General features: G+C 58.7%; 1 protein-coding gene across 1 annotated transcript in view; it reads right to left on the bottom strand.

The window, feature by feature from the left end:
- LOC134348305 (mannose-1-phosphate guanyltransferase alpha-A-like) overlaps positions 1–17443 on the bottom strand; it is a 59954-nt gene extending 42511 nt beyond the window's left edge. The window contains exons 1-2 of the mRNA XM_063051475.1: positions 17254–17443; positions 12565–12662 (exon numbers count right to left, since the gene is read on the bottom strand). Coding sequence (XP_062907545.1) covers positions 12565–12662; positions 17254–17293 — 138 coding nt within the window. The 5' untranslated portion in view covers positions 17294–17443. The remainder of the gene's footprint in view (positions 1–12564; positions 12663–17253) is intronic.
- Positions 17444–18042: the final 599 nt, after the last annotated feature.

Below are 18042 nucleotides of genomic sequence, written 5' to 3'. Positions count from 1 at the left end.
TGCTATGCCTCCATAACCGGAGGAAGTCAACACTCACCATGACAGCCTCGGTCCCCTCCCTGATCTAATATCTCCCTGAGCGGGTTGTAAAGAGAGCTTATGACACATTGCCTTCATATTGAGTAAAATAGTTGTGATGTTATGTTGAAGTTGTAGAAGACTTTGGTAAGGCCTAATTTGGAGTATGGTGTATAGTTTTGGTCCCCTACCTATAGGAAAGACGTCAATAAGATTGACAGAGTGCTGAAAAAATTTACAAGGATGTTGCCACGACTTGAGGACCTGAGTTATAGGAAAAGGTTGAACAGGTTAGAACTTCATTCCCTGGAGTGTAGGAGAATGAGGAGAGATTTGATAGAAGTATATACAATTATGGGGGGTATGGACAGGGTAAATACAAGCAGACTTGTTACCCTGACGTTGGCTGAGATTAGAACTAGAGGTCAAAGGATAAGGGTGAAAGGTGCAATATTTAAAGCGAACCTTGGGGGGGAGATCTTCTTCATTCAGAGGGTGGTGCAAGTGTAGAACGAGCTGTCAGTGGGAGTGGTGGATGTGGGTTTGATTGTAACATTTAAGAGAAGTTTAGATAAGTACATGGAAGGAAGGGGTATGCAGTGCTACAGCTGAGGAGTGAGCAAGGCAGAAAACCAGACTGACGGGAATCGACAGGCCAAAGGGCCCGTTTCGGGGCTCTAGTCGATCACTTCAGCTGACAGGCTGAGTCTGAGCGTGTGAGAGCCCGAGGGTGAGATCAGCGTGAGCCCGAGAGTGGGATCAAGGTGAGCACCAGGGTGAGATCAGGGTGAGCCGGAGAGTGAGATCAGGGTGAGCCCGAGAGTGGGATCAGTGTGAGCCCCAGGGTGAGAACAGCGTGAGCCCGAGAGTGGGATCAGGGTGGGCCCGAGGGTGAGCTCAGCGGGAGCCCCAGGGTGAGATCAGCGTGAGCCCAAGAGTGGGATCAGTGTGAGCCCCAGGGTGAGATCAGAGTGAGATCAGCGTGAGCCCCAGGGTGAGAGCAGGCTGAACCCCAGGGTGAGATCAGGGTGAGCCCAAGAGTGAGATCAGCGTCAGCCCCAGGGTGAGATCAGGCTGAGTCCGAGGGTGAGATCAGCGTGAGCCCCAGGGTGAGATCAGGCTGAGTCCGAGGGTGAGATCAGGGTGAGGCCCAGGGTGAGATCAGCGTGAGCCCCAGAGTGAGATCAGGGTGAGATCAGGGTGAGCCCGAGGCGGAGATCAGTGTGAGCCCGACAGTGAGATCAGCGTGAGCCCCAGGGTGAGATCAGGCTGAGTCCGAGGGTGAGATCAGGGTGAGGCCCAGGGTGAGATCAGCGTCAGCCCCAGAGTGAGATCAGGGTGAGATCAGGGTGAGCCCAAGGGTGAGATCAGTGTGAGCCCCAGGGTGAGATCAGAGTGAGATCAGCGTGAGCCCCAGGGTGAGATCAGGCTGAGCCCCAGGGTGAGATCAGGGCAGCCCCAGGGTGAGATCAGGGTGAGCCCAAGAGTGAGATTAGTGTGAGCCCCAGGGTGAGATCAGGGTGAGCCCGATAGTGGGATCAGCGTGAGCCCCAGGGTGAGAACAGCGTGAGCCCGAGGGTGAGATCAGGGTGAGCCCGAGAGTGGGATCAGGGTGAGCCCGAGGGTGAGATCAGCATGAGCCCCAGGGTGAGATCAGGGTGAGATCAGGGTGAGCCCGAGGGTGAGATCAGTGTGAGCCCCAGGGTGAGATCAGCGTGAGCCCCAGGGTGAGATCAGGCTGAGTCCGAGGGTGAGATCAGGGTGAGGCCCAGGGTGAGATCAGCGTGAGCCCCAGGGTGAGATCAGGGTGAGCCCGAGGGTGAGATCAGCGTGAGCCCGAGGGTGAGATCAGGGTGAGCCCGAGAGTGAGTTCAGCATGAGCCCCAGGGTGAGATCAGTGTGAGCCACAGGGTGAGATCAGCGTGAGCCCCAGGGTGAGATCAAGCTGAGATCAGGGTGAGCCCGAGGGTGAGATCAGGCTGAGATCAGGGTGAGCCCGAGGGTGAGATCAGCATGAGGCCCAGGAGGAGATCAGCATGAGCCTGAGAGTGACATCAGAGTGAGGTCAGCGTGAGCCCGAGAGTGAGATCAGGGTGAGCCCCAGGGTGAGATCAGCGTGAGCCCCAGGGTGAGATCAGGGTGAGCCCGAGAGTGAGATCAGTGTGAGACCCAGGGTGAGATCAGGGTGAGCCCCAGGGTAGGATCAGCGTGAGCCCCAGGGTGAGATCAGCGTGAGCCACAGGGTGAGATCAGCCTGAGCCCGAGGGTGAGATCAGGGTGTGCCCCACGCTGAGATCAGGGTGAGCCCCAGGGTGAGATCAGCGTGAAATCAGAGTGAGATCAGCGTTAGCCCGACGGTGAGATCAGCGTGAGCCCCAGGGTGCGATCAGGCTGAGTCCGAGGGTGAGATCAGGGCAGCCCCAGGGTGAGATCAGGGTGAGGCCAAAAGTGAGATCAGCGTGAAGCCCAGGGTGAGATCAGGGTGAGCCCGAGAGTGAGATCAAGGTGAGCCCGAGAGTGAGATCAGTGTGAGCCCCAGGCTGAGATCAGCGTGAGCCCGAGGGTGAGATCAGGGTGAGCCCCAGGGTGAGATCAGCGTTAGCCCCAGGGTGAGATCAGTGTGAGCCCCAAGGTGAGCTCAGCATGAGCCCGAGAGTGAGGTCAGGGTGAACCCCAGGGTAAGATCAGGGTGAGCCCAAGGGTGAGATCAGCGTGAAGCCCAGGGTGAGATCAGGGTGAGCCCGAGAGTGAGATCAAGGTGAGCCCGAGAGTGAGATCAGTGTGAGCCCCAGGCTGAGATCAGCGTAAGCCCGAGGGTGAGATCAGGGTGAGCCCCAGGGTGAGATCAGCGTTAGCCCCAGGGTGAGATCAGTGTGAGCCCCAAGGTGAGCTCAGCATGAGCCCGAGAGTGAGGTCAGGGTGAACCCCAGGGTGAGGTCAGGGTGACCCCGAGAGTGAGGTCAATGTGAGCCCCAGGGTGGGATCAGGGTGAGCCCGAGAGTGAGATCAAGGTGAGCCCGAGAGTGAGATCAGTGTGAGCCCCAAGCTGAGATCAGCGTGAGCCCGAGGGTGAGATCAGGGTGAGCCCCAGGGTGAGATCAGCGTTAGCCCCAGGGTGAGATCAGTGTGAGCCCCAAGGTGAGCTCAGCATGAGCCCGAGAGTGAGGTCAGGGTGAGCCCGAGAGTGAGGTCAGGGTGAACCCCAGGGTGAGGTCAGGGTGACCCCGAGAGTGAGGTCAACGTGAGCCCCAGGGTGAGGTCAGGGTGAGCCCGAGGGTGAGAGCAGGGTGAGCCGCAGGGTGAGGTCAGCATGAGCCCCAGGGTGAGATCAGGGTGAGCCCAAGGGTGAGATCAGGGTGAGCCCGAGGAAGAGATTAGGGTCAGCCTGAGAGTGAGATCAACGTGAGCCCGGCAGTGGGATCAGGGTGAGATCAGCGTGAGCCCGAGAGTGAGATCAACGTGAGCCCAAGGGTGAGATCAGGGTGAGCCCCAGGGTTTGATCAGGGTGAACCCGAGGGTGAGATCAGCGTGAGCCCGAGGGTGAGATCAGGCTGAGCCCGAGGGAGAGATCAAGCTGAGCCCCAAGGTGAGATCAGGGTAGCCCCAGGGTGAGATCAGGGTGAGCCCGAGAGTGAGATTAGTGTGAGCCCCAGGGTGAGATCAGGGTGAGCCCGATAGTGGGATCAGCGTGAGCCCCAGGGTGAGAACAGCGTGAGCCCGAGGGTGAGATCAGGGTGAGCCCGAGAGTGGGATCAGGGTGAGCCCGAGGGTGAGATCAGCATGAGCCCCAGGGTGAGATCAGGGTGAGATCAGGGTGAGCCCGAGGGTGAGATCAGTGTGAGCCCCAGGGTGAGATCAGCGTGAGCCCCAGGGTGAGATCAGAGTGAGATCAGCGTGAGCCCCAGGGTGAGATCAAGCTGAGCCCCAAGGTGAGATCAGGGTAGCCCCAGGGTGAGATCAGGGTGAGCCCGAGAGTGAGATTAGTGTGAGCCCCAGGGTGAGATCAGGGTGAGCCCGATAGTGGGATCAGCGTGAGCCCCAGGGTGAGAACAGCGTGAGCCCGAGGGTGAGATCAGGGTGAGCCCGAGAGTGGGATCAGGGTGAGCCCGAGGGTGAGATCAGCATGAGCCCCAGGGTGAGATCAGGGTGCGATCAGGGTGAGCCCGAGGGTGAGATCAGTGTGAGCCCCAGGGTGAGATCAGCGTGAGCCCCAGGGTGAGATCAGGCTGAGTCCGAGGGTGAGATCAGGGTGAGGCCCAGGGTGAGATCAGCGTGAGCCCCAGGGTGAGATCAGGGTGAGCCCGAGGGTGAGATCAGCGTGAGCCCGAGGGTGAGATCAGGGTGAGCCCGAGAGTGAGTTCAGCATGAGCCCCAGGGTGAGATCAGCGTGAGCCCCAGGGTGAGATCAGTGTGAGCCACAGGGTGAGATCAGCGTGAGCCCCAGGGTGAGATCAAGCTGAGATCAGGGTGAGCCCGAGGGTGAGATCAGGTGAGGCCCAGGGTGAGATCAGGGTGAGCCCGAGGGTGAGATCAGCATGAGGCCCAGGAGGAGATCAGCATGAGCCTGAGAGTGACATCAGGGTGAGGTCAGCGTGAGCCCGAGAGTGAGATCAGGGTGAGCCCCAGGGTGAGATCAGCGTGAGCCCCAGGGTGAGATCAGGGTGAGCCCGAGAGTGAGATCAGTGTGAGACCCAGGGTGAGATCAGGGTGAGCCCCAGGGTAGGATCAGCGTGAGCCCCAGGGTGAGATCAGCGTGAGCCACAGGGTGAGATCAGCCTGAGCCCGAGGGTGAGATCAGGGTGAGCCCCATGCTGAGATCAGGGTGAGCCCGAGGGTGAGATCAGTGTGAGATCAGAGTGAGATCAGCGTTAGCCCGAGGGTGAGATCAGTGTGAGCCCCAGGGTGAGATCAGGCTGAGCCCGAGGCTGAGATCAGGCTGAGCCCCAGGGTAAGATCAGGGTGAGCCCAAGGGTGAGATCAGCGTGAAGCCCAGGGTGAGATCAGGGTGAGCCCGAGAGTGAGATCAAGGTGAGCCCGAGAGTGAGATCAGTGTGAGCCCCAGGCTGAGATCAGCGTGAGCCCGAGGGTGAGATCAGGGTGAGCCCCAGGGTGAGATCAGCGTTAGCCCCAGGGTGAGATCAGTGTGAGCCCCAAGGTGAGCTCAGCATGAGCCCGAGAGTGAGGTCAGGGTGAACCCCAGGGTAAGATCAGGGTGAGCCCAAGGGTGAGATCAGCGTGAAGCCCAGGGTGAGATCAGGGTGAGCCCGAGAGTGAGATCAAGGTGAGCCCGAGAGTGAGATCAGCGTGAGCCTCAGGATGAGATCAGCGTAAGCCCGAGGGTGAGATCAGCGTGTGCCCCAAGGAGAGATCAGCGTGAGCCCCAGGGTGAGATCAGTGTGAGCACCAGGGTGAGATCAGCGTGAGCCCGAGGGTGAGATCAGGGTGAGCCCCAGGGTGAGGTCAGGGTGACCCCGAGAGTGAGGTCAATGTGAGCCCCAGGGTGGGATCAGGGTGAGCCCGAGAGTGAGATCAAGGTGAGCCCGAGAGTGAGATCAGTGTGAGCCCCAAGCTGAGATCAGCGTGAGCCCGAGGGTGAGATCAGGGTGAGCCCCAGGGTGAGATCAGCGTTAGCCCCAGAGTGAGATCAGTGTGAGCCCCAGGGTGAGCTCAGCATGAGCCCGAGAGTGAGATCAGCGTGAGCCGAGAGTGAGACCAACGTGAGCCCGAGAGTGAGATCAGCGTGAGCCCCAGCGTGAGGTCAGGGTGAGCCCAAGGGTGAGATCAGGGTGAGCCCCAGGGTGAGATCACGGTGAGCCCCAGGGTGAGATCAGGGTGAGCCCGAGGGTGAGATCAGGGTGAGCCCGAGGGTGAGATCAGGGTGAGCCCGAGAGTGAGATCAGCGTGAGCCTCAGGATGAGATCAGCGTGAGCCCGAGGGTGAGATCAGCGTGAGCCCCAGGGAGAGATCAGGGTGAGCCCCAGGGTTTGATCAGGGTGAACCCGAGGGTGAGATCAGCGTGAGCCCGAGGGTGAGATCAGGCTGAGCCCGAGGGAGAGATCAGAGTGAGCCCCAGGGTGAGATCAGGGTGAGATCAGGGTGAGCCCGAGAGTGAGATCAGCGTGAGCCCCAGGGTGAGATCAGGCTGAGTCCGAGGGTGAGATCAGGGTGAGATCAGCGTGAGCCCCAGAGTGAGATCAGGGTGAGATCAGGGTGAGCCCCAGGGTGAGATCAGAGTGAGATCAGCATGAGCCCCAGGGTGAGATCAGGCTGAGATCAGGGTGAGCCCGAGGGTGAGATCAGGGTGAGCCCGAGGGTGAGATCAGCATGAGCCCCAGGGTGAGATCAGGGTGAGCCCCAGCGTTAGATCAGGGTGAGATCAGCGTGAGCCCGAGGGTGAGATCAGCGTGAGCCCGAGAGTGGGATCAGTGTGAGCCCCAGGGTGAGATCAATGTGAGATCAACGTGAACTGAGGGTGAGATCAGCGTGAGCCCGACAGTGAGATCAGCGTGAGCCCCATGGTGATATCAGGCTGAGTCCGAGGGTGAGATCAGAGTGAGATCAGCATGAGCCCCAGGGTGAGATGAGGGTAGCCCCAGGGTGAGATCAGGGTGAGCCCAAGAGTGAGAACAGCGTGAGCCCGAGGGTGAGATCAGGGTGAGCCCGAGGGTGAGATCAGCATGAGCCCCAGGGTGAGATCAGGGTGAGCCCCAGCGTGAGATCAGGGTGAGATCAGGGTGAGCCCGAGGGTGAGATCAGTGTGAGCCCGAGGGTGAGATCAGGGTGAGCCCGAGGGTGAGATCAGCATGAGCCCCAGGGTGAGATCAGGGTGAGCCCCAGCGTGAGATCAGGGTGAGATCAGGCTGAGTCCGAGGGTGAGATCAGGGTGAGCCCGAGGGTGAGATCAGCATGAGCCCCAGGGTGAGATCAGGGTGAGCCCCAGCGTGAGATCAGGGTGAGATCAGGCTGAGTCCGAGGGTGAGATCAGGGTGAGGCCCAGGGTGAGATCAGCGTGAGCCCCAGAGTGAGATCAGGGTGAGCCCGAGGGTGAGATCAGTGTGAGCCCCAGGGTGAGATCAGGGTGAGCCCCAGCGTGAGATCAGGGTGAGATCAGGGTGAGCCCGAGGGTGAGATCAGTGTGAGCCCGAGGGTGAGATCAGGGTGAGCCCGAGGGTGAGATCAGCATGAGCCCCAGGGTGAGATCAGGGTGAGCCCCAGCGTGAGATCAGGGTGAGATCAGGCTGAGTCCGAGGGTGAGATCAGGGTGAGCCCGAGGGTGAGATCAGCATGAGCCCCAGGGTGAGATCAGGGTGAGCCCCAGGGTGAGATCAGAGTGAGATCAGCGTGAGCCCCAGGGTGAGATCAGGCTGAGCCCCAGGGTGAGATCAAGGTGAGCCCGAGAGTGAGATCAGCGTGAGCCCCAGGGTGAGATCAGGGTGAGCCCCAGGGTGAGATCAGGGTGAGCCCGAGGGTGAGATCAGCGTGAGCCCCAGGGTGAGATCAGGCTGAGCCCGAGGGTGAGATCAGGGTGAGCCCCAGGGTGAGATCAGCGTGAGCCCCAGAGTGAGATCAGGGTGAGATCAGGGTGAGCCCGAGTGTGAGATCAGGGTGAGATCAGGGTGAGATCAGCGTGAGCCACAGGGTGAGATCAGGCTGAGCCCGAGGGTGAGATCAGGGTGAGCCCCAGGGTGAGATCAGCGTGAGCCCCAGGGTGAGATCAGGGTAAGCCCCAGCGTGAGATCAGGGTGAGCCCGAGGGTGAGATCAGTGTGAGCCCCAGGGTGAGATCAGAGTGAGATCAGCGTGAGCCCCAGGGTGAGATCAGGCTGAGCCCCAGGGTGAGATCAGGGTGAGCCCCAGGGTGAGATCAGGGTGAGCCCAAGAGTGAGATTAGTGTGAGCCCCAGGGTGAGATCAGGGTGAGCCCGATAGTGGGATCAGCGTGAGCCCCAGGGTGAGAACAGCGTGAGCCCGAGGGTGAGATCAGGGTGAGCCCGAGGGTGAGATCAGGGTGAGCCCCAGGGTGAGATCAGGGTGAGCCCCAGGGTGAGATCAGGGTGAGCCCGAGGGTGAGATCAGTGTGAGCCCCAGGGTGAGATCAGCGTGAGCCCCAGGGTGAGATCAGCGTGAGCCCGAGGGTGAGATCAGGGTGAGCCCCAGGGTGAGATCAGCGTGAGCCCCAGGGTGAGATCAGGGTGAGCCCGAGGGTGAGATCAGCGTGAGCCCGAGGGTGAGATCAGGGTGAGCCCGAGAGTGAGATCAGCGTGAGCCCCAGGGTGAGATCAGGGTGAGCCCCAGGGTGAGATCAGCGTGAGCCCCAGGGTGAGATCAAGCTGAGATCAGGGTGAGCCCGAGGGTGAGATCAGGCTGAGATCAGGGTGAGCCCGAGGGTGAGATCAGCATGAGGCCCAGGAGGAGATCAGCATGAGCCTGAGAGTGACATCAGGGTGAGTTCAGCGTGAGCCCGAGAGTGGGATCAGAGTGAGCCCGAGGGTGAGATCAGCGTGAGCCCCAGGGTGAGATCAGGGTGAGCCCGAGGGTGAGATCAGCGTGAGCCCCAGGGTGAGATCAGGGTGAGCCCCAGGGTGAGATCAGCGTGAGCCCCAGGGTGAGATCAGCGTGAGCCACAGGGTGAGATCAGCCTGAGCCCGAGGGTGAGATCAGGGTGAGCCCCAGGGTGAGATCAGGGTGAGCTCAAGGGTGAGATCAGTGTGAGATCAGAGTGAGATCAGTGTGAACCCGAGGGTGAGATCAGTGTGAGCCCCAGGGTGAGATCAGGCTGAGATCAGGGTGAGATCAGGGTGAGCCCGAGGGTGAGATCAGCTTGAGCCCCAGGGTGAGATCAGGGTGAGCCCCAGGGTGAGCTCAGCATGAGCCCGAGAGTGAGATCAGCGTGAGCCGAGAGTGAGACCAACGTGAGCCCGAGAGTGAGATCAGCGTGAGCCCCAGGGTGAGATCAGGGTGAGCCCCAGGGTGAGATCAGGGTGAGCCCGAGAGTGAGATCAGCGTGAGCCCCAGGATGAGATCAGCGTGAGCCCGAGGGTGAGATCAGGGTGAGCCCCAGGGTGAGATCAGCGTGAGCCCCAGGGTGAGATCAGTGTGAGCCCCAGGGTGAGCTCAGCATGAGCCCGAGAGTGAGATCAGCGTGAGCCCGAGAGTGAGACCAACGTGAGCCCGAGAGTGAGATCAGGGTGAGCCCCAGGGTGAGATCAGGGTGAGCCCGAGGGTGAGATCAGGGTGAGCCCGAGAGTGAGATCAGTGTGAGCCCCAGGGTGAGATCAGCGTGAGCCCGAGGGTGAGATCAGGGTGAGCCCCAGGGTGAGATCAGCGTGAGCCCCAGGGTGAGATCAGTGTGAGCCCCAGGGTGAGCTCAGCATGAGCCCGAGAGTGAGATCAGCGTGAGCCGAGAGTGAGACCAACGTGAGCCCGAGAGTGAGATCAGGGTGAGCCCCAGGGTGAGATCAGGGTGAGCCCGAGGGTGAGATCAGGGTGAGCCCGAGGGTGAGATCAGCATGAGCCCCAGGGTGAGATCAGGGTGAGCCCCAGCGTGAGGTCAGGGTGAGCCCGAGGGTGAGATCAGGGTGAGCCCGAGAGTGAGATCAGCGTGAGCCTCAGAGGGTGAGATCAGCGTGAGCCCGAGAGTGAGATCAGCGTGAGCCCCAGGGTGAGATCAGGGTGAGCCCCAGGGTGAGATCAGGGTGAGCCCGAGGGTGAGATCAGCGTGAGCCCGAGGGTGAGATCAGGCTGAGCCCGAGGGTGAGATCAGGGTGAGCCCCAGGGTGAGATCAGCGTGAGCCCCAGGGTGAGATCAGGGTGAGCCCGAGAGTGAGATCAGGGTGAGCCCCAGGGTGAGATCAGGCTGAGCCCGAGGGTGAGATCAGGGTGAGCCCCAGGGTGAGATCAGCGTGAGCCCCAGGGTGAGATCAGGGTGAGATCAGGGTGAGCCCCAGGGTGAGATCAGCGTGAGCCCCAGGGTGAGATCAGGGTGAGCCCGAGGGTGAGATCAGGGTGAGCCCCAGGGTGAGATCAGGGTGAGCCCGAGAGTGAGATCAGCGTGAGCCCCAGGATGAGATCAGCGTGAGCCCGAGGGTGAGATCAGGGTGAGCCCCAGGGTGAGATCAGCGTGAGCCCCAGGGTGAGATCAGGGTGAGCCCCAGGGTGAGATCAGGGTGAGCCCGAGGGTGAGATCAGGGTGAGCCCGAGAGTGAGATCAGCGTGAGCCCGAGAGTGAGATCAGGGTGAGCCCCAGGGTGAGATCAACGTGAGCCCGAGAGTGAGATCAGCGTGAGCCCCAGGGTGAGATCAGGGTGAGCCCCAGGGTGAGATCAGGGTGAGCCCGAGGGTGAGATCAGCGTGAGCCCGAGGGTGAGATCAGGGTGAGCCCGAGGGTGAGATCAGCATGAGCCCCAGGGTGAGATCAGGGTGAGCCCCAGGGTGAGATCAGGGTGAGCCCGAGAGTGAGGTCAGGGTGAGCCCCAGGGTGAGATCAGCGTGAGCCCGAGGGTGAGATCAGCGTGAGCCCCAGGGTGAGATCAGCGTGAGCCCGAGGGTGAGATCAGGGTGAGCCCGAGGGTGAGATCAGGGTGAGCCCGAGGGTGAGATCAGCGTGAGCCCCAGGGTGAGATCAGGGTGAGCCCGAGGGTGAGATCAGTGTGAGCCCCAGGGTGAGATCAGCGTGAGCCCCAGGGTGAGATCAGAGTGAGATCAGCGTGAGCCCCAGGGTGAGATCAGGGTGAGCCCCAGGGTGAGATCAGGGTGAGCCCCAGGGTGAGATCAGGGTGAGCCCAAGAGTGAGATCAGTGTGAGCCCCAGGGTGAGATCAGGGTGAGCCCGATAGTGAGATCAGCGTGAGCCCCAGGGTGAGATCAGGGTGAGCCCGAGGGTGAGATCAGGGTGAGCCCGAGAGTGAGATCAGGGTGAGCCCGAGGGTGAGATCAGCATGAGCCCCAGGGTGAGATCAGGGTGAGCCCCAGGGTGAGGTCAGGGTGAGCCCGAGGGTGAGATCAGTGTGAGCCTCAGGGTGAGATCAGCGTGAGCCACAGGGTGAGATCAGGCTGAGCCTGAGGGTGAGATCAGGGTGACCCGAGGGTGAGATCAGCGTGAGCCCCAGGGTGAGATCAGGGTGAGCCCGAGGGTGAGATCAGCGTGAGCCGGAGGGTGAGATCAGGGTGAGCCCGAGGGTGAGATCAGGGTGAGCCCCAGGGTGAGATCAGCGTGAGCCCCAGGGTGAGATCAGTGTGAGCCACAGGGTGAGATCAGCGTGAGCCCCAGGGTGAGATCAGCGTGAGCCCGAGGGTGAGATCAGGGTGAGCCCGAGGGTGAGATCAGGGTGAGATCAGGGTGAGCCCGAGGGTGAGATCAGCGTGAGCCCCAGGGTGAGATCAGGGTGAGCCCGAGGGTGAGATCAGTGTGAGCCCCAGGGTGAGATCAGCGTGAGCCCGAGGGTGAGATCAGGGTGAGCCCCAGGGTGAGATCAGCGTGAGCCCCAGGGTGAGATCAGGGTGAGCCCCAGGGTGAGATCAGGGTGAGCCCCAGGGTGAGATCAGGGTGAGCCCCAGGGTGAGATCAGCGTGAGCCCCAGGGTGAGATCAGGGTGAGCCCCAGGGTGAGATCAGCGTGAGCCACAGGGTGAGATCAGCGTGAGCCCGAGGGTGAGATCAGCGTGAGCCCCAGGGTGAGATCAGGGTGAGCCCGAGGGTGAGATCAGTGTGAGATCAGAGTGAGATCAGCGTGAGCCCGAGGGTGAGATCAGTGTGAGCCCCAGGGTGAGATCAGGCTGAGCCCCAGGGTGAGATCAGGCTGAGCCCCAGGGTGAGATCAGGGTGAGCCCAAGGGTGAGATCAGCGTGAGCCCCAGGGTGAGATCAGGGTGAGCCCGAAGAGTGAGATCAAGGTGAGCCCGAGAGTGAGATCAGTGTGAGCCCCAGGCTGAGATCAGCGTGAGCCCGAGGGTGAGATCAGGGTGAGCCCCAGGGTGAGATCAGCGTGAGCCCCAGGGTGAGATCAGGGTGAGCCCAAGAGTGAGATCAGGGTGAGCCCCAGGGTGAGGTCAGGGTGAGCCCGAGGGTGAGATCAGGGTGAGCCCCAGGGTGAGATCAGCGTGAGCCACAGGGTGAGAGAGTGAGATCAGCGTTAGCCCCAGTGTGAGATCAGGCTGAGCCCGAGGCTGAGATCAGGCTGAGCCCCAGTGAGAGATCAGGGTGAGCCCAAGGGTGAGATCAGCGTGAGCCCCAGGGTGAGATCAGGGTGAGCCCGAGAGTGAGATCAGTGTGAGCCCCAGGGTGAGATCAGCGTGAGCCCCAGGGTGGGATCAGGGTGAGCCCGAGGGTGAGATCAGGGTGAGCCCCAGGGTGAGATCAGCGTGAGCTGAGGGTGAGTATCAATATGAGTGGGGCTCTGACTGCAAGTGAAATAAGGGAGAGAGTGAGTGTGAGTTTACGAGGCAGTGGGAGCAGGTCAATGCCAGGGACCCACCCACCACATGAGCTATTGCCAGATTACAGGCAATAACACTCATTACACTTACACAAACAACTGGCAGGTAGAAGTTACCTTTGCACAAGCCTCAATATGATGCTGGATCATTGGGACACCCGCCACCGGGAACAACGGCTTCGGAACCTCGAAGGACAGAGGCCGGAACCTTGTGCCTGAGGAAAAAGCAGGAACTCTCAATACTGTCCTATCACACTCCCAGGGTCAGACACAGAGTGAAGCTCCCTCTACACCGTCCCATCACACACTCCCAGGGTCAGACACAGAGTGAAGCTCCCTCTACACCGTCCCATCACACACTCCCACGGTCAGACACAGAGTGAAGCTCCATCTACACTGTCCCATCACACACTCCCAGGGTCAGACACAGAGTGAAGCTCCCTCTACACCATCCCATCACACACTCCCAGGGTCAGACACAGAGTGAAGCTCCCTCTACACCATCCCATCACACACTCCCAGGGTCAGACACAGAGTGAAGCTCCCTCTACACCATCCCATCACACACTCCCAGGGTCAGACATAGAGTGAAGCTCCCTCTACACCATCCCATCACACACTCCCAGGGTCAGACACAGAGTGAAGCTCCATCTACACCGTCCCATCACACACTCCCAGGGTCAGACACAGAGTGAAGCTCCCTCTACACCGTCCCATTACTCACTCCCGGGGTCAGACACAGAGTGAAGCTCCCTCTACACCATCCCATCACACACTCCCAGGGTCAGACACAGAGTGAAGCTCCCTCTACACCGTCCCATCACACACTCCCACGGTCAGACACAGAGTGAAGCTCCCTCTACACTGTCTCATCACACACTCCCAGGGTCAGACACAGAGTGAAGCTCCCTCCACACTGTCCCATCATGCGCGACTGCGATGAAGCACAGAACGAAGTTCCCTCCACACCAAAACAACAATATATATAAATTTAATTAAATAAGTAACACCGAAAGAGAGCAAACAGAAGTGAGAGGTTTATGGATTCATTGTCCATTATCCAGCATGAGCACGGCAATGGAGCTGATATTAGACTGCTGTGATCTGAGTCAGCAGGAACAATGGCCCGAATGGCCTCTTCCACCTGCTTCATAACCAACTCCTTTGATCGATCCTGACCCCTCCACAGAGCTGACCAATCAGCCTAGTTTCTTTCAATATGTTTATTCGTTTCTACATGGAAGAATACAGAGTACAAGAAAGTATATATAAAGGTCAAGAAAAACAACTAGCAACTGCATTACATCTGTTCATAGTAACAAGCTCATTACCCCGTATTCATGTTGGTTAGTCAAAGTTATAGTGAAATATACTAATTTATTACAAAAATAGAGTGCAACCCCTACCAAGACTGAAGCTGTTTATTAAGGAGAAAAAAAAGGTAAAATACGAATTGAGGGTTATTGAAAGTTTTGAAAATAATTCAGAAAGGGTCCCCACTGCCTGGTTTCCTTCTATCTTCCACTCCACCCTCTCACAGCCCTGCCCATCACACCCTTTCCTGTCCATCACCTTAACCACACCCTTCCTGCAATTACCCTAACCACACCTTCTCCAGTGCATCCCCATAACCACAATCACTCCTGTCTGTCACCTTTACCACTTCCCCTTCTGTCCATAAATCTAACCACACCCTGTCCTATCACTCTAACCACACCCCTTCATGTCACTCTAACCACACCCCCTCTTATCAATCAGTCTAACCACACCCCTCCTGTCCATCACTCTAACCACACCCCTCCTGTCCATCACTCTAACCACACCCCCTCCTATCAATCAGTCTAACCACACCCCCTCCTGTCCATCACTCTAACCACACCCCCTCCTATCAATCAGTCTAACCACACCCCCTCCTGTCCATCACTCTAACCACACCCAATCCTATCAATCAGTCTAACCACACCCCCTCCTGTCCATCACTCTAACCACACCCCCTCCTATCAATCAGTCTAACCACACCCCCTCCTGTCCATCACTCTAACCACACCCCCTCCTATCAATCAGTCTAACCACACCCCCTCCTGTCCATCACTCTAACCACACCCCCTCCTATCAATCAGTCTAACCACACCCCCTCCTGTCCATCACTCTAACCACACCCCCTCCTATCAATCAGTCTAACCACACCCCCTCCTGTCCATCACTCTAACCACACCCCCTCCTATCAATCAGTCTAACCACACCCCCTCCTGTCCATCACTCTAACCACACCCCCTCCTATCAATCAGTCTAACCACACCCCCTCCTGTCCATCACTCTAACCACACCCCCTCCTATCAATCAGTCTAACCACACCCCCTCCTGTCCATCACTCTAACCCCACCCCTCCTATCCATCACTCTAACCACACCCCTTCTATCCATCACTCTAACTACACCCCCTGTCCATCACCCTAACCACACCCCTCCTGTCAATCAGTCTAACCACACACCCTCCTGTCCGTCACTCTAATCACACCCCATCCTGTCCATCACCCTAACCACACACCCTCCTATCCATCACCCTAACCACACCCCCTCCTATCAATCACCCTAACCACACCCCTCCTGTCAATCAGTCTAACCATACACCCTCCTGTCCATCGCTCTAATCACACCCCGTCCTGTCCATCACCCTAACCACACACCCTCCTATCCATCACCCTAACCACACCCCCTCCTATCAATCACCCTAAACACACCCCCTCCTATCAATCAGTCTAATCACACCCCCTGCTATCCATCATTCTAATCACACCCCCTCCTATCCATCACTCTAACCACACACCCTCCTATTCATCACCCTAACCACACCCCCTCCTATCAATCACCCTAACCACACCCCTCCTGTCAATCAGTCTAACCATACACCCTCCTGTCCATCGCTCTAATCACACCCCGTCCTGTCCATCACCCTAACCACACACCCTCCTATCCATCACCCTAACCACACCCCCTCCTATCAATCACCCTAAACACACCCCCTCCTATCAATCAGTCTAATCACACCCCCTGCTATCCATCATTCTAATCACACCCCCTCCTATCCATCACTCTAACCACACCCCTCCTGTCCATCACCCTAACCACACCCCCTCCTATCCATCACTCTGACCACACCCCCTCCTGTCCATCACTCTAACCACACCCCTCCTATCCATCACCCTAACCACACCCCCTCCTGTCCATCACCCTAACCACACCCCTCCTATCCATCACTCTGACCACACCCCTCCTGTCCATCACTCTAACCACACCCCTCCTGTCCATCACCCTAACCACACCCCGTCCTGTCCATCACCCTAACCACACCCCTCCTGTCAATCAGTCCAACCACACACCCTCCTGTCCATCACTCTAACCACACCCCCTCCTGTCCATCACTCTAACCACACCCCTCCTATCCATCACTCTAACTACACCCCATCCTGTCCATCACCCTAACCACACCCCTCCTGTCAATCAGTCTAACCATACACCCTCCTGTCCATCACTCTAATCACACCCCGTCCTGTCCATCACTCTAACTACACCCCGTCCTGTCCATCACTCTAACCACACCCCCTCCTGTCCATCACCCTAACCACACCCCCTCCTATCAATCAGTCTAACCACACCCCTCCTGTCCATCACCCTAACCACACCCCCTCCTGTCCATCACCCTAACCACACCCCTCCTGTCAATCAGTCTAACCATACACCCTCCTGTCCATCACTCTAATCACACCCCGTCCTGTCCATCACTCTAACCACACCCCCTCCTGTCCATCACTCTAACCACACCCCTCCTGTCCATCACTCTATCCACACCCCTCCTGTCCATCACTCTAACCACACCCCTCCTGTCCATCACTCTAACCACACCCCCTCCTGTCCATCACCCTAACCACACCCCCTCCTATCAATCAGTCTAACCACACCCCTCCTGTCCATCACCCTAACCACACCCCCTCCTGTCCATCACTCTAATCACACCCCCTCCTGTCCATCACTCTAACCACACCCCCTCCTGTCCATCACTCTAACCACACCCCCTCCTGTCCATCACCCTAACCACACCCCCTCCTATCAATCACCCTAACCACACCCCTCCTATCAATCAGTCTAACCATACACCCTCCTGTCCATCACTCTAATCACACCCCGTCCTGTCCATCACTCTAACTACACCCCGTCCTGTCCATCACTCTAACCACACCCCCTCCTGTCCATCACCCTAACCACACCCCTCCTATCCATCACTCTAACTACACCCCGTCCTGTCCATCACTCTAACTACACCCCGTCCTGTCCATCACTCTAACCACACCCCTCCTGTCCATCACCCTAACCACACCCCCTCCTGTCCATCACTCTAATCACACCCCCTCCTGTCCATCACTCTAACCACACCCCCTCCTGTCCATCACTCTAACCACACCCCCTCCTGTCCATCACTCTAACCACACCCCCTCCTGTCCATCACTCTATCCACACCCCTCCTGTCCATCACCCTAACCACACCCCCTCCTGTCCATCACTCTAATCACGCCCCTTCATGGCAATCACTCTAACCACGCCCCTGGTGACCATCAAACTCTCCTAGCAAACATCCACGCTGCTGACCTGCCGCTCCGAGAGCCCCGCCGCTCTCTTCCTGTCCCCCAGACTTCGTCCTTTTGTCTATGACCCTAACCACAACGCCGGTTTCCATATTAAACCTTCCGACTACCAGCCCCGCCCCCTCCAACAACCCCGCCCCTGCCGTCCACCGGCCCGCTCTCCGAACCTTTCTGGGAGCCTCCGATCAGAATCACGGCCTTCAGCATCGCGGCTGCGGCTGCGGCTCCGGCTCCGGCTTGGGGTCGGGGCTGAGGTCAGAAGTCAGAAGTCGCCGGTCCTGGGTCAGGGAATGACAGCTGTGCGCGTTGGCACTGACGTCAACAGCGACATATGCGTGGCGACGCAAGCTGATGACGTCCAAAAGGCGACCAACACGTGATCTCTTGTCCGCGTGGCCGCAGAGGAGTGGTGCACCGGAACTTCCGTGATCGGCAAAATCCTAGAGCGCTCCCTCACCACCCCTCCCACACCGGGACGCTCCTTCACCACCCCTTCACAGTGAGACGCTCCCTCATCGCCCCTGCACAGTGAGACGCTCCCTCACCACCCCCACAGCGGGTGTTCCCTCGCAACCCCTTCTACCATGAGATGCTCCCTTACCACCCCCCCCCCCACAGTACGGCCCACCTCATGACCTTTGAATGACCCTGTCAGGGGCTTATCTGCAGATCAGCTGAAAAGTCAACTGTTCATTCCTCTCTGTCCTCCAAATGCTCCCCCAGTGAATCTTCAACCAGCTGGCCAAGTTCATTGCTTAACACAAGCTCCCATCCGTCGTTGGATTATTCAGTACAGGAAATCCTCCTGGATGCACCTAATAAATTTCGCACCATCTAATTCCCTGGTATTAAGGGAACCCCAATCACTATTGGAGAAATTAAGATACTGCAGGCATATCTCTTCTGGCTGTATATAACCCTTTCCTATCCCGAGTTCTACTACATTATCTCAGTGA

The sequence above is a fragment of the Mobula hypostoma genome, chromosome 6, assembly GCF_963921235.1.
Source record: "Mobula hypostoma chromosome 6, sMobHyp1.1, whole genome shotgun sequence".
NCBI lineage: Eukaryota > Metazoa > Chordata > Chondrichthyes > Myliobatiformes > Myliobatidae > Mobula > Mobula hypostoma.
The sequence above is the reverse complement of the archived record's forward strand: the minus strand, read 5'-3'. Positions and strand labels throughout refer to the sequence as shown.